Genomic DNA, 15,498 nt, shown 5'->3' with positions numbered 1-15,498 from the left:
ATTACTAAGTTTTGCTGCTGCATTTTCCTTTTCTGGAAAAGCATTTTGCACCTTTGAAATAATAAATAATGAGCAATACTCAAAATTACATAGCAATAACGCAGGTACCTGAGTGAGCAAATGAACTTTAGTGTTCTAAACACATGAATTCAAAAATTGCCTCCAAGGGAAGAGCTCTGTTAGACTGGAGTCAGGAGGATCTGCAGAATCGTGTCTGATTGCATTTGGTCAAATACTTAAAGAAAATATTACTTAAAGTTGACTAAGTCTCGCTGCAAGAGACAAATTGCCTTTCATCAAGATTGTAGGTGAATCTGGTGATTGAGATTTAGTGCTGCTTTTGAAGGAATCAAGGCAGTGTTGGGGAGTTCCTGCCAGAGCAGTGTGGATATGGTGACTTTGTATACAAAGTATGAATGTGTCTGTCTGATTTCAGGTTTGGGGGAGTAGTAAGTGGGGTAGGAAATCTGTTTTATCACTTGAAAATTTCTGTTATAATACCTTCAGTTGCTTCTGGTTTTCCTTTGTAAGAGAAAAAGGGAAAAAAAAAAGGCAGTATTTGACCCAGTCTTTAAGTGCTTGGAAGAAAGTTGGGCTCTTGAAGATGGACAGATTGACAGTTGAAGACGGGTTATTACTGTTACTTAAAATAGTGTGGAGCAGTTGGGGTGAGAACAATCCTGACTTTAAGGATTACTTCTAGGTCTTCCAGTGACTTCCAGTTGTTGCAGACTTCTCCTAATTCCTATGGTAGTGTTTCAGGCATCTGGTTTTCCTGTTTCTGGTATTTGAATTGAAATCATATATTTCTGAGTGTTTGAGAGAAGTTCCTTGCTGATACACGTTCCAAATGAATTTGCCCTCATCTTTGTGGATATTGGAGAAGTTTAAATTCTACTCTCTCTGCCTTTGAACTTAGATGGCTGAAAAGTCACAAGTTCAAAGTGAGGCTAAACTTCTGTGAAGATGCTAACTGATGGCCTGTAGTTAGCATTTAAAAGAAGGTTTTAGGCCTAGGGAGCTGTTCTGGTGTTTAATCATGTGAAATCACCATTTAGAACTGACATGCGGGATAAAGGTTTGCTAAAACTGTTGCAGTTTAATCAGATTGCTTAAGTTAGATTTTAACTTCAGCCTGTTTGAACACTCCAGTCTGCTTATAAAATGACAGAACTTTATATACTGGTATGATTTTAGAAGTTTCCTAAAGGCAGGGCTTAAATACAGCAATCGGATGGAGTGTGTGTATGCTGATGAGATTGTTTTGCAAAAATAAAAGTGAAAAAATGGAACTCTTCAGATAACCACTGATACTAATATTCTTTCTTGAACAGTAGAAGTCACTGGATTTGTTAGTGCAAGCATGCAGTCATAACCCTGACAAAAATGCAGCACTGTAATGCGAAATGCTATAATAAGCAGTTATCGAGTGATTGAGATTCCCTAGATGTTCCGAATGAATGTGCGGCAGTAGCTGTGCCCCCTGTTTCTGAGTGCTAAGGAATGTATGATTATCTGCAGTCATGGCTGTGGGACAGTGACTTCTTGTGAGCAGGAGACTGCTTGGGGAGTATGGAGATCAAAGCTGTCCATTTCAGCAGGAAGATAAGGCTGCCTCGGTTTTCAGGAGCTGGCGTTGTTATATACAGCTACTGTGAAGACCACGTAAATCTTGATATTTTTTCCTAAGAAAAATAACTTTGTACTGTAATTATCAAGCAGAACCAGAATGCGTTGATAATCCTCTTCAAAGCTGTAGTCCAAACAGTTCTGAATAGTCACAGAGAGTGTGATCCTGTGCTACTTTTTTTTTTTTTTTCCCTAAGTAAAATTCAGCAAAAAAAATTAAAATCAAATTCTGCTGCTATGTAGAATCCTTGGACAACAGCAAGACTGTGAAAACTGCAGTTACCCCATGCTGCTGATTCTTGGAAAAGCCAAGCAGGAATTACTGAGAGAACTCCGTAGGTCGCTGTTTTCTTACATCTGAAAATCTGACATAGCATTTTTAACCATCTGTAAGTTAATAAAGAGATTAAAGCCTGTTTGGCTATCCAGGCAGTCTGAGCAGCTGACGTAAAGGATATTAGATTCCTCACTGGGATGTTATTTGTGGCTAGTAGGCTTAGACAATCTACAAAATAATCAGTACATCTTTAGGAGAAGGTTTGGAAGTCTTGGTAACAGGAGACTAAATAACCAAATGGCATTGAAGCCCACAGCTGTGCTGTGAATGGGCACAGCGACCTGCACTGTCTGTAAAGGAACTCGGAAAAAAGTTTGGCATTTGTGTTTGTGTTGCCTTTTTAATCAGTTCCCTGACCTGGTTCACGACTCAGCTGTGCAAATAGGTAGTATGCATTAGGACTTCTTCCTAATGGCAACAGTTGTGACTAATGAATGTCAAACTCTGCAGCTTAATATATTGTATGGAAAAGGTGTCTGCTTTTATTCTATAGACTTCACCTGTGTTGAATATAATTACCATGTGGAATAGATACATACCAGTAACCTCCAAAGCTGCTCCTTGAGACTATTCCCCAGGAACTTAGTTATGTTTTTTAGGGGTTTGTAACTTTATTAGTCCATCACTGTTTCAGGCTTTCTGAATACACCCTCTTGTCTTGGTACCTGTAACATCAGTTCTGGTTTAATCTTGCTTTGTGAAGGGTTTCACCTGAATTCATGTTTTCAGACTTAGCTGAAACATATAGAACCACTTACACTGTGAAGGAGAGACATCTTTATAAGCCAGTGGATTTAAAAAAACAACAAACCCAAACTTGGCTAGAGTCTTAAAAGAATTTAAAGAATCTGTTAGAAATCTGTTAGGAATCTTTCTGTGTGGTGAGTCTACAGAAGTACAGCCAGTTTGTTTAAAGCACATCTCATGAGTGTGAATAGCCAGGGAACATAAAGATAGATTTTGAGTTATCTATGTTGTTTGCTGCAGAGAACTCTTAATTTGTAGATGGTGGCATGATTTAAACACATGATGATTTACATCTGAAAGGTTCATCTAGTTCAGTGAAACTGTGTGTTAAGGAGGATTGGGGTTTATGTAATCCTTCTGGCAGAAACTCATTATTCATGATTTTTATCTTGCTACTTGATATGCATACTAGCTTTTGCTGGAAGACATCTTATCTTCTGGACTCAATTCAAATGTGGCTGTGTGTAAAAGCTGTGGAATAAAGTAGAAATTATAGTGAAAAATAACATAGTTCTTGTGGTAACCCCTTGTAAAGTTATTTCAATGAAGAGTCATAGATACTGTGAGTACAGGCAGTTGTATAATAGTACTGATTGTAATTGGAGAAATGCAAGTGATTTTATTGGTGCTGGCCTTAAGGAAAAGTGACCTTTCAGAGTGTCTTTGCTTATCTAGTGGGGAATGGCACTTCCTTTCAGGGCCTGTTCAAGGGATTACTTAATGAGTAGCTGAACTTAAATTGCTTATTTTGCTTGTCCAATAAATAGCATTTAATAAGCATTCTTTCTCTTGTTAAGAGGGTAATGTACATTGATATTTTCCAAAGGAAGGGAGATCCTTCAGCATCATTATGACCATCACAACCAGGGTACAGCAGCTAGGTAGGCCTGTCATTTTTGTAATACACAAAGGAAAACTGGAAGTCTTCCCAATAAAAGGCACTTTATCAATGCTAGTCTTTACAACAATTTCTGCTTCAAAGGCTGAAGGTGGCTAAGTGACGAGAGGTGCACAACTCTGAAAACAGGTATAGGAACGTAGCCTTTCTGTATCTTTTGTGGCCTGGGTTTCTGAAGGACTTGTGCAACCTTGTCAGTTGGTGACATATGACAGTTCTCATGCATGTCTTTTGTGCATATCTAATGTTTTAATTTCCTTTTCAGGCCTGCTAAATCAATTCTGAAGCCAAGGGCAGACAACTAGTCCAAGGGGAGTGTTGCTTCATTAGATGGACATCTGCTCGTGCGGTATGGCCCAGGTGTCCAGCAGCAATGGATTTAAACAGCGCTCATCACCTTCTTTGGCAGCCACGAGGTCAAAAGATGTGGACAAAGAGGAGGCGTTGCAGATGGAAGCTGAGGCATTAGCTAAGATGCAGAAAGAAAGAGGTGTAGCTGGTAACAAACAAACTTCTTACTCTTTAAGCAGCACCAGACAAAAAGCACAGACTCAGAGCAAACAGGACCATGATCTCATGGTGTTTCCAGAGTCTGATGCCAAGAGCGTGGATGATAAGCTAAGTACCATTGACATAGAGAAGCTTACTCATGCTGAACTAGAGAAACTGCTGCTGGATGACAGTTTTGAATCTAATAAAGTACCTACGCTGCCAGCAAGTCCTATTTTGAGCCCATCGTTGTCTTCACAATTTTATCTTGGGCCTGCAGGTCAGAGAAGACAGTGGATGCCTGGGATACCACCACCTGTGACATGCACTTTACCTCCTGTTTACCCCTCAGCTTCTTTCACAAAACAGATTGGTGTATTTCAGAATGGATTCCACCCAAGTATGTCCTCCTATCACTCTAGAGAACCTCTTTATCTTGGTCTTCCAAGACAGTCGCAATACATTTCGTACCCATTGGCAGCTACTACACCTTTCCGTTCACAAGGAAGCCTACCTATATATCCTCCAGTACTTACACCAGAAATGGCAAAAGTGTTTGACAAAATTGCAAGCACCTCAGAATTTCTGAAAAATGGCAAGTCAGGCACGGACCTAGAGATGACTTCTATAAAGTCTGCAGTTGCTAACCTACCAGCCTCGGAGACCTGCAGGGATGTTAGTAAATTTGACTGGTTAGATTTAGATCCCCTAAGTAAACCAAAAGTGGATAGTACAGAGACTTTAAATAAGGCAGAGAATGATGGAGAGAGGGCTTCAAGCATGACTGCAGAAGATCCGTGGGATGCAGTGCTGCTGGAAGAAAAGCTGTTAGTAACTTGTCACCTGGAAAGAAAAGTTAATGGGAAATCTTCTGGAGCAACAGTTACAAGGAGCCAGTCCTTAAACATGAGAACAACCCCACTCGCGAAGTTGCAGGGCCAAACATCACAGGTATGTAAATCAGTATGTTTAAATTGCAGTATAATAGTGAAGATTAATTGCAGTATTTAAAGACACTTTAAGGTCTGGATTTGTTTATTAAACCTCGCTTGGCTTGATGGTTGGGTGGAAGGAGCAAAATATTTCCCTCCCTTGTAGACTTTGGATTGCAGCTGTTTTAAATCTTATGTATTCTTTCTAGGTGTTTTTAGTAGGCTAAGCACATGCCATAAAAAACAACTGTTATCAGTCAAGGATATTTTCCTAGTTGTTCCTTAATTCTTCCCTTCCTCCCTCCCCAACTGGGGGAGATTTTTCTCAGAAAAATGAATATTTACTAGACTTTGGCTTAGCAGGCTGTCTAAATTTCCATTGAAGTGAAATTTTTGGCACCTCATTTGAAGGATTTCCTGTTTTTTCTGGGCCAGTTGTCAGTACTCTGGCAAAAGTTTAATAGAAGGCCAATGGAGAAGAAGAAAAAAACCCCAAACCCTAAACACCAAAAAATTCTTTACCTCTGTTTTTGAGGGATCACATGTGTGAAGATCTTGGGTCTCGCTTTATTTTTTTACGCTCTTAAGCTGTGTGTGATATATGAGCTCAGTTATTTCCTAGTATGTGGAAAGACATGTAAATTTGGGCTCTACAGCAGTTTGCACCTTCAATTTGTTATGCTACCCTAATGTGTTTGTCAGTTTTCCAGTGATAGTTGGTTGTAATGTAACTATTGACAGGACCTGGACTATGCTGGATCCATGCTTCTGTGCTGTTGCCTGTGAAAAGTAGTATTTGACTACTGCTGAGTGAAACTTGTTTTTATGAATTCCAGAGGTTTTTCAAGAATGCAGGGTTTAAAAGGGTCTTTCCTGTTCTGCAGGTCCAATCCCATGCTATTTGCAGGTCCTGTGTTAACTGATTCATAGAATGCTCAAGTTCTGCTTTTACATGTGGTCTTTTCCTCCTGCTACTGAGGGGCTGTTCCATATCCTCACCATTCTCATCAGTCATCTGATCTGCAGCAGAAAAAAATTGTTCTTAACAGGATGGAACAGCATTTATTTAAAATAAGGAGCCATTTTGATCTTTACCTCAACATGTTACAAAAGGCAGTGACTTCCTGTTAGCTTTCATGGCAAGCTCTGTGAGACAGCTTCTCTTTTCTGTCACTTTTTTTTTAACATGGTTATGAGAGGAATGGTTCTCTGTGATAGCACAGTGTACCAGGTGCCTTGTACAGTGGCATGAGTAAACCCTCATTACAGGCAGGGGCACTTTTATTGTGTTCACTTTATTGGTGGCATGAAAACAGCATCTATTAATCCTTTTACTGTAAATAATTCAGACATAGTCTGTTTATATATCTGATCATCTTAGCCAACATCTTTCTCAAACAAGTTCTTAGTTTGTAACAGACTCTTGTAGTAACTACCCAACCAAAACTTCAAGATTTACTTTCTGCTTGTGTTCCTCCAGTCTGGGGTTAACTAGTTTTAGCATTATACTCTACTGCTAGTCTGCATTAGAAAGGTAGCTGATGCTACAAAAGTAAATTATCACAAGAGTTGTTTCTGTTGATTGTGCTGAGTTATTGAAGATGATAATAAATAGATTTATAGACAGATCTCTCAAATGAATATCCCTTCAACATAACCTGTGTCTTTTGCTTTATCTTTTGCCCATCCTGTGCTAGTTTAAATAATTTTCCATCTGATACAGCAAGCTGAGTTATTTTACCACTATTTTTGGCAGTTCTCATGCATTCTTTCCCATTTACCTCAAGGTATATGTTTCCTTCAAAGTATATTCTGAGGTCTTGCATCCTAAGTGGTCTGGATTCTCTCTTCCCCCCCCCCCCCCAACCTGCTCATTGTCTCACTGCCCCTTTAAACAAAATTATTTGTAAAACTTTCTAGTCATGCATTTTGATTCTATTTAACCCATTAAATAAATAGATTGCTTTGAGTTTTGTTTCATATTTCATGACTATGTCTATATTCATGAATATATATTCAATATTTCCCTTTAAATACTTCAGTATTTGTCACTTTGCTTTCTGAAAGCAGAGGGAAAATCATCATTTTGTCCTGTTTTAGGTATTGTCTTTTCTACTTTTCCTCTGCACAGAGGAAGAGTCTTGAGGCTTTATGTACTCATGGGATTTAAGTCATAACCTCACGTTTGGAAATTTGCTGTGGTTTGGGTTTATTTTTTACTGCTCAGAGTGATTATATTTGCAGATGACTTCTATTTTTGCAGGCTGTCTAGATAATGAACTACTTATCTAGCTTGGACTGCAGTCTTTTCTTACAAGTTGTTTCCTGTTTGACTGATAGCTTTTGCACCTCTTAGATTTACTTGTCTGGAAGTTAAATCCAATTCAAATCCTATTTATTGCTCCAAACCCTAATTGTCTGAGTCCAGATTTCTACTATATCAGAATTTGTCCCCCCGAAATGATCTTCCCCAAAGCAATCAAAAGTTAGTGTTGAAATTAACTAAAAAGCAGCTAGGAGGTATTTAATCTTCTTGTTTGTCCACCAGGAGGTAATTTCCAGCGATGCTTTGGGTTTCTCTCCTTTAGTCAGCTGTGACCCTCAGGTCAGGTATGGGTAATAAAAAAATATTTTTTTCCTCCTTGCTCATTACATTAGAATTTATTGCCTACCCTGGCCAAGCTTGTGTGCATACAGAAGCCTTGCACTTCCCTAAATGGATTTGAATTTAACAGCAGAATAACCTACGAAATTTGCTCTACTTAATTCAGAAGGGTCACATAGTGGCGTAAAGTGGCAACATTGCATCCTTGGTGTGACTTTAAGTAATCCCCTTGTGCGCTGCTTTTACACTGTGGTTAGAGTTGCAAAGTGCTTGGAGTACTTATTTGTTGTCTTACTTAACCTCTTAAAAAAGAGCTCCTACATAGAAAAAAATTAATTGTATAGCCAACTTCTTGATTTGAAATGGTTGAGTTTTGTGTTGAGTCCTGACCAGCAGTTAGTTGAATGTTTATCAAGGGTGTTTACCTTTCACTTGGTCTGTTGACTTCCTGTTTCCCTGCATGATTTCTTTGTTATTGTGTAATTGCGTAAAGAACGCATGTGCAATTGTATCTAGTACCAGTCTGTCAGCAGGTCTTGTGCAGCTGCCCAGTGTTTTCATGTGATAGAACTTGTCTGAGACGCTGGAATAGAAGAATCCTTTTAACTTTAAGGTGTTACTTGTGCTCCTGAATTTCATTCCAGGTTTTGTGGCTTTACAGCTTCCTGCTGTAATTGCTTCCCGTGGTATGGCTAATCCCTAATTATATGGAATTTATCCTTTTGAACTCATCAGTGTTCATGAAATCAGTATTTTAGCTGAAATAACTAGGTTGAGGTTGAATGCAATTCGAGTGGCGTATATTATCTCTTCTAAGTTTATGCTGAATGACTTAAACAACTTAATTTGAGCAAAAAGTACAAAAAGATAAATACCTGACAAGTCCTGAGTCTGTGTTACAGATTTGACTTCTTTTCTGAGATGGTCTAATTTGCTATCTTGTCTGATATGCTTTGATGATACTAAATGCTCAGCTATTTTTTTCAGCTAGTAATAAATAACCCACATTCTAGTTCAGCAGTTGAGAAATGTGAATAAATTGTGATGATTTTCAGAAACAAAAATACAGTGTACTCTGATTTTGTGTGGACTCCTGGGTGGATTAAAGGTTTCTGTGAGCATTGTAAAAGCTCTGGTTGTAAAATGTAACTGGTCAGAAGTCTTTGTCTTCTGTGTGCAGTGATCCTGGGTTGGGCATGAGCAAACTCTTCAAGATCAGTTTATTCCAGGGATTATCTGGTTGGAGTTTCATGAGTGCTTCAGGTTGATGGTGGCTCTTAGACTACAGATGATTGAGTTCCACCTCAGCATCACTGGTGGTTCTAGCTGCTCTCTGCTCTTTGCTTACACTAGCATTTGGATCAGAAACAGATCTAGATTAAAAACTGCTGCAGTTTTGTGTTTATGGGGAGTTTTTGAAAGCTTATTAGATATTGTTGTTCTCTTAGCAATTGTCTTTTAGGTTAGAAACTTGAGAGATTGTGGTTTACATTTTTGGGAGCTGGTGAATGCCTATGGCATAAGGGATTAAACCAGCAGTAATTTGATACTATGAGATTAGTTCTGAGTTTAGTGTTTTGGGTGCTGCTTCCTTCCAGTGTACTGTTTATCTTTTCCTGCTTTGTAGGAAGAGGTAATCACAGGCAGTACTGATGTGTAATGGTTTGTTCTGGGACTATGCTAGGGTTGAATTGCAGAAATAGAGGGGAAAAAAAAACATTTCTTTGTCTTTCTTCTATGATTCAGCAAAATCTAGCCAGATTCTAATGAAGTAGGTTACTGCTGAGAACTCAGGAACTTGTTATGCTTGCAATTTATGATTAACTGATAATGATGCTGTCAAATAAATTACTTTCTGTAAAGGAGTCACTGTTCCAGTGAATCTTTACTTTTCATTTTGGTAATGTCAGACATTTTTCTCATAAAAGTAGATTAGATAAAGCTAATAGTAAGTCTCAGACTTCTGAAAATCTATCCTCTATACATGTCTTTGCTGGCTGTAGGAATATGTTTGCAGCTATTTAAATCCTGTATTATCTTTGAGTTGCAGAAAGACAATGGGACCACTGGCATGCTGACAGAAAACGTGCTTCTCCAAGAAATTGAAGGGCAGAATCAAGAACTGTCAGCTTTTTCTCAAGCAGTTACGAAGTAAGAAATTATTGAACACAAATTAGCTTTCAGAAGGAAAAAAACAAAGTAACTGATTTCCAGTTAGGTTGGCAGAGCCAATCCTAGATTTTTTTGCTTCATTTGGCAGATACCAATACGTGTCCTTTTCCCTTTTCTCATCCCAGTTTTTCCTTTTTACCAAAAATGCAACAGAATTGTTAAGGTGTTCAGTACTAAGGTTTTTAGATTATCATATCTTCTCTTTATTCTTTTGTTCCTGTGACTTTCACTTTTTTCCCCTTGATTTTTCTAATACTTTATTCTCAAAGCTATTTTTTCTATATACTTGAATCTCCTTCTATCTTTTTTTTAGTACAATTTCTTTTTGAAAGAATTTGAAGCCTTCTTTTTTCCTTAGTTCATGCACCTCACTAAATCCTGTCACTTAATGCTTTTCTAGCCCTTAAATTCTCTTATGACTTCTGCAACTGAAATTCCATCACAAATAAAACCTTGAAACATGTTCCTGCTTTGATAAGGTGGTGAGTTTCTTAAAGGTCATAAAGATGATGACACTTGATAACCCCAAATGCTCCTTCTATGTCTTTGCTTACTGACACAATTTAATAAAACATTTATTTTGTCTTTCTTTTTTGCTTATTCGTAGAGAAGGCAAATTCAGAGTCTTGCCTTTTTTCCTCTCTCAAGATCAAAACCCAGTAAATAACAGGGGAAGCAGAAATCTTTGAATCTGAAGCATAACAGCTGCTCTGTATGAAAACAAACAAACTTCATAAAACCAATGAGAAGTCATGTACACCTGTGAAACTTACTGATGAACAATATTAAAACAAAGCTTTCCTAATAGGCTTGTTGCATCTAGTTAGATCTAATTGTTACCCTTTCTTTCAAGACCCAGTGCTTAAAATGCTGATGGACTTGAGAGTAGACAACTTCCCCCCCACCCTTCATGCTATTGTCAGGAATGTGGCTAGTGAAGCAGATGACCATTATAGAATAGAATAGAATAAACCAGGTTGGAAGAGACCTTCAAGATCAGCACATCCAACCTATCATCCAACACCACCTAATCAACTAACCCATGTAACCAAACACCCTGTCAAGTCTCCTCCTGAACACTTCCAGTGATGGTGACTCCACCACCTCCCCAGGCAGCCCATTCCAATGGGCAGTCACTCTCTCTGTGTAAAACTTCCTCCTGACCTCCAGCCTGAGCTTCCCCTGATGCAGCCTGAGACTGTGTCCTCTTGTTCTGGTGCTGGCTGCCTGGGATGAGTTTGGTTTAGAATCTGTAATACTAGTTTAATGATGGTAGAAGGTTAAATTATTTTATCTGTGTTAAATGGCAGAAAACAAAAAGCAGCTATCAAAGTACTGTCTAGTTATTGTTACTAAGTCAATGTTTTATACTGTTTGTGTCCTAAAAGCTTTTCCCTTAATTTAAGCCTCTTTCTCAACCTCCACAACTTGGAATAACTACCTTCTGCATACTGTCTTAAGTTCAGGTTATGCTTCCAAGAATGGAATTGCAAACAATTTTGTGGTGTTTTGTACATAAAAGAAAGTAGGCTTTTAAGAAAAATCCCTCATTTTAAGCAAAGGCTATAGATTAGCTTTTTAAAACCTGGTTTAGAGCTTAATTTTTACAGAAGCTGGATATGTCCTGTAAGTGTTGACCTTAAATATTTTAAGATGTATGGAAAACTTGCCTAATTATAAGGTGGGGTTTTTCCCCTAACTACTACTTGTATAGTTGTTGTGGGCAGTGTTTTGTTGAGAGTAGAAAAATAAAATGGTGTTTGGTACATACAATTTAGGTGAAGAGTAAAAGGTAGTCGTTGCTGTTCTGGCTTGTGATTATTACCATGTTATTTTGCTTTAGCCTTAGACTTATCCACTGCAATGTTTCATAAACCTTCTCTGCTTTCAGATTGAGGACCAAGTTTCCTTATACTAATCAGCAAACAAATCCAGGCTTTGTGCTGAGTCCAATCATGCTGCAAAGAAATATAAATGGGGAGAGTGCCAGTATCAAGGTTTCTATAGAAATTGAAGAATTCCAGCAACCAGTAACTTTTACATGTGATGGTATGTTTCTGCTTTTTAAATTGGACTTTGCCTGTAAGATTTAGAATGGTGGGTTAAGACTGTACACTCAGCCTAGGCATTGGCTTTTATTTTTTGTAGTCTCTGGGTCTCAGGTATGTGGATTGCTTGTAGTGAATGTGGAGAAGGTAAATAAAGAAAGAACCTAATTCTGGGTAAGTGCCTTTATCAGGAAATGTTTAGAACCTGTCAAAGATAAACTTTGGATTTAAAAAGTAAAGCCCAGCAAACCAGAAGCACTGTTCTATCCACAGCTGGGAAGGTTAAATCAGTCTTTCAAGAGTTTGACCTACTTTATCGTAATTGAGGGGATGACAACACCAGAACTGAGATGATTGACCTTTAATTTTTAATTTCAACCCTGTAATGTATGTTTAAATAAACTCTTGCAAGCTAACTGAAAATTCAGACAAAATTGCTGTTAGGAAATAAGAATGGACATTGAAATTATTTATTATTTGTTTCTTTTCATAAACATATACTGAAATGACTCAAGTAACACAGTTGCAGTGTGCCTGAGATAGCTGGCCCAGTTTTGTGAACATCTAAGGGTATTAAGTTAGGATTGGAACTTTTAGGCTTGCCTTATTCTTGTGCATAAATTAATTTTTCTCTCTGCAGTTAAGACTGCACAGTGTGTTTGTATTAGAGGTTATAACTCTGAGGGCTCTCAACGATTGACAGTTCTTGGTGATAAAATACTGCTGGAACAATGTACTGCTTAGTCTCTGTACTCCTCTAGTGCCTGTTCCCATTCCCAAACAGTGTCACCTGGTAATACTATCACCTGTGCCATGCTGGGGTTTTTATCATTTGGGTCTCTAATGCTTTAGAGTTGGCTGTTCTCACAAGGTTCAGAACTACTCTTTTACACACTTAACTTAGCTCTCGGTGGCTTCATTCTGTGTTCATTTGCTGGGCCTTACAGTTACCCTGCTGTGTTTTAATGCTCTTCTGTTAAGAAATAAGGTGGACTGTAAGCATAATCTAGGGAGGGTTTTTCTGCTCTTCATCCTTCAGATTACACTCTCCTAATACTACAGGCTTAATCCTTTCCTACAAAAGGCTTTGGTAGGGTAACTAGAATATTACATCTTCAGCCCTTTACTTCTAGAATTTTAGTGAACACCTTGAAATGTTTCGCATTCTAGCCTTGCATATCTTGTGCTTTGCACTTTCTGCTATCTTCCTTTTCTGATACTCAAACTAATCACAGTTAAACTATTTATCTTCTGTAGCTAGTAAAAGATCAGTGTCTTTAGCTCATATGTGACTAGTAATAGGTGTATTGAAAGTTCTTTTCTTTAATTATTTTCAATTCTTCATTTAATTCCTTCAGTTCTTGGTCATTTAATTGCATACCTTAGCATCTTAATACTAGAATTACTTTAGCATGGCTTTCTGTCCTGCTTAGAAGGATCTGCAGTCTGTCAGTGTTCTGACAACTCAGTATGTAGAAAGGACCCAGAAAGAAGAAAGATTTATTTTAGACCTTATATATATATAGTTCTATATATTTCCTTAGTATACTTACTCATTTTTGCATTAATTTATTAGTCTTTACATGGAAGTACAAACTGAACAATCATTGTGTAGCAGCAAGATGGACTCTGCAGTCCTGTTAGTCCTCCACCAGTGCAGCCTGTGACTGTTGCCCATACACTGTTATTGCATCTCTTTTCCCCATCAACCACCATATTGTTTGCTGAAGGTACTACAGCAGTTTCACTCTGGATTAAAACAAGTTAAATAGTCTTAATAATTAGTTAATTAGTGTTTCTGAATTCATGCTTCTTAGCATTCCTTGCTCTTGAATTCCACATACTCATTCTTCACATGCTATCAAATACCTCTGTGCTTGTAAAAATTAGTCATGTGTTAATGAGATGAAGCTGTGTTGTGGAAGATATTGTTGTGTTATTACCTCTCTGTATAAAGCATAGCAATATCATTTCTTTTTTACAAAAAGGTGATGCAGAAAAATTAGGAAGATCTCTGAAGGGCACAATAAAAATTCTAGGCATCCTGGTGAAAAATTCAAATGCTTTTATACTGTGATTTTTATCCCTTCCCCCAGACTTTTGAGGTACTTAGTGACATTATTTGCAGATGATTTAAAGATGAGAAGCTAAGCAGAAAAGAGTAGAGAGCATTTTGTACTTAAACAGTTTGTGGTGTTATAGCATATCTATGTGGCTGTGAGCGAATGGATTTTGGGTTTGGGATTTTTTCTTTTGCTCAGTAGTTGCTGGATAGAAGAGAAATGCATTTGGAGCCTGATGTGAAAGTATTGGCAGTTAGGAGTCACTTGTTGCCAAAAGCTTGGTTGTGCTTGCTGAGATGTGATCTACACAATGTGGAAACTTCCCTAGGCAAATGGAAAGGAAAAAGAAAAAAGGAGTTTCAGCAGGATTTGCCTCTACTACAGCCGATACTAACTTCCTCAAGCAGAGCAAATAGAGAAGTTCCATTTCTACCTCACCAGCTAATGATTTTTAAATTTTGAGCACCTCTGGGATTGTGTACCTATATGAAGTCCTGGCTAAGTAAGGCAAATTTATAATTTAAAAAAGGAAAAACAGAGCTATCATATAACAACTCCTGTAAAAAAGATTGCAGACTGGTTTTGTACTTTTGATCAAATACCCACACTGTACTCGATTTTAAATAGGATTTATTAATTTCTTCAACCACAGGCAGATTTTAGAAGATGCCTGCCTTTGTGAGAAAAAAGTGAAGATCTCAAACTGTGAAGTTTAGGAGGTTATAGAAGTAGAACAGCTTTCCCTACAAGCATAAAAATAAACTTGTTAACTCCATTTTGTGAGTGAACAATGGTTACTATCATTTGCTATAGATATATATTTAACTTCTAGATGTAATTTCTTTAAACAGTGAGTTCCCCTGTTGAGCTTATAATAATGCAGGCACTTTGCTGGGTGCATGATGACTTGAGTGAAGTGGACATTGGCAGCTATATCCTGAAAGTCTGTGGCCAAGAAGAAGTTTTACAGAAGTAAGCAAACTCTTTTTCATTAATATTTAACTTCATGCTTTTTCATGGCGCAGTTGCTGGGAAGTATAGCTTTAAGAATTTAATGTGTTAAAGCAGAAGTCTTAAAAATGGGAGAGTCATGCTTTGCACAAGATCAGAAATCTTTAGAGTTGCTCTAGGATACAGCAGAGTAGGTTCTCAACACCTTCCTAGAAACCTGTTCAAGTCTGTCATCTGTTGTGTTGGACACAAACAGGTTTTTCAGATGCGTATTTCTAGAGCATTTCTGCAGATGGATATTGTAGTTTTCAGCTGCTCTTCCAATCCCACCAGCCATTAATTTATAATCTGAAATAACATGTGGCATTGTTGGTTGCTGGGGGGTTTGTTGGTTTGTTTGTTTTTTATGGTTTTCTTTTTTGTGTGTGTGTGTTTTTACTTGTTTTCCAAACTACTAATGGTTTACAAATACCCATTAGTTTTCTGGGTTAGAAAACTACTGTGGCTGACCTGAAACCATGTAAAGAGCTCTAGGAAAAGTATAAGTATCTGTCATAGTATGCTGACATTTCTGCAAAAGTAAAAATGAGATCTACATGTATGGTGTGAAGGCTGATTCACCATTTC

The 15,498-nt window shown here is 37.8% G+C and overlaps 1 protein-coding gene across 5 annotated transcripts in view; it reads left to right on the top strand.

Annotated features, from left to right (window-relative positions):
* The window catches only part of PIK3C2A (phosphatidylinositol-4-phosphate 3-kinase catalytic subunit type 2 alpha), a 62,996-nt gene that overhangs the window by 21,679 nt on the left and 25,819 nt on the right, over positions 1–15,498 (top strand). For 4 of the 5 annotated variants that reach the window (XM_068148075.1, XM_068148076.1, XM_068148077.1 and 1 more), the window contains 4 exons: positions 3,877–5,051; positions 9,682–9,788; positions 11,701–11,858; positions 14,772–14,892. In XM_068148075.1, the coding sequence (XP_068004176.1) occupies positions 3,942–5,051; positions 9,682–9,788; positions 11,701–11,858; positions 14,772–14,892 (1,496 nt within the window). In that variant the 5' untranslated portion in view covers positions 3,877–3,941. The remainder of the gene's footprint in view (positions 1–3,876; positions 5,052–9,681; positions 9,789–11,700; positions 11,859–14,771; positions 14,893–15,498) is intronic. The other variant, XM_068148079.1, reaches the window with a different exon arrangement.

The sequence above is a fragment of the Melanerpes formicivorus genome, unplaced genomic scaffold (assembly GCF_026170545.1).
Source record: "Melanerpes formicivorus ecotype bairdi unplaced genomic scaffold, bMelFor1.0.p_v2 SCAF_16, whole genome shotgun sequence".
NCBI lineage: Eukaryota > Metazoa > Chordata > Aves > Piciformes > Picidae > Melanerpes > Melanerpes formicivorus.
This window is presented reverse-complemented; position numbering and strand designations above follow the sequence as displayed.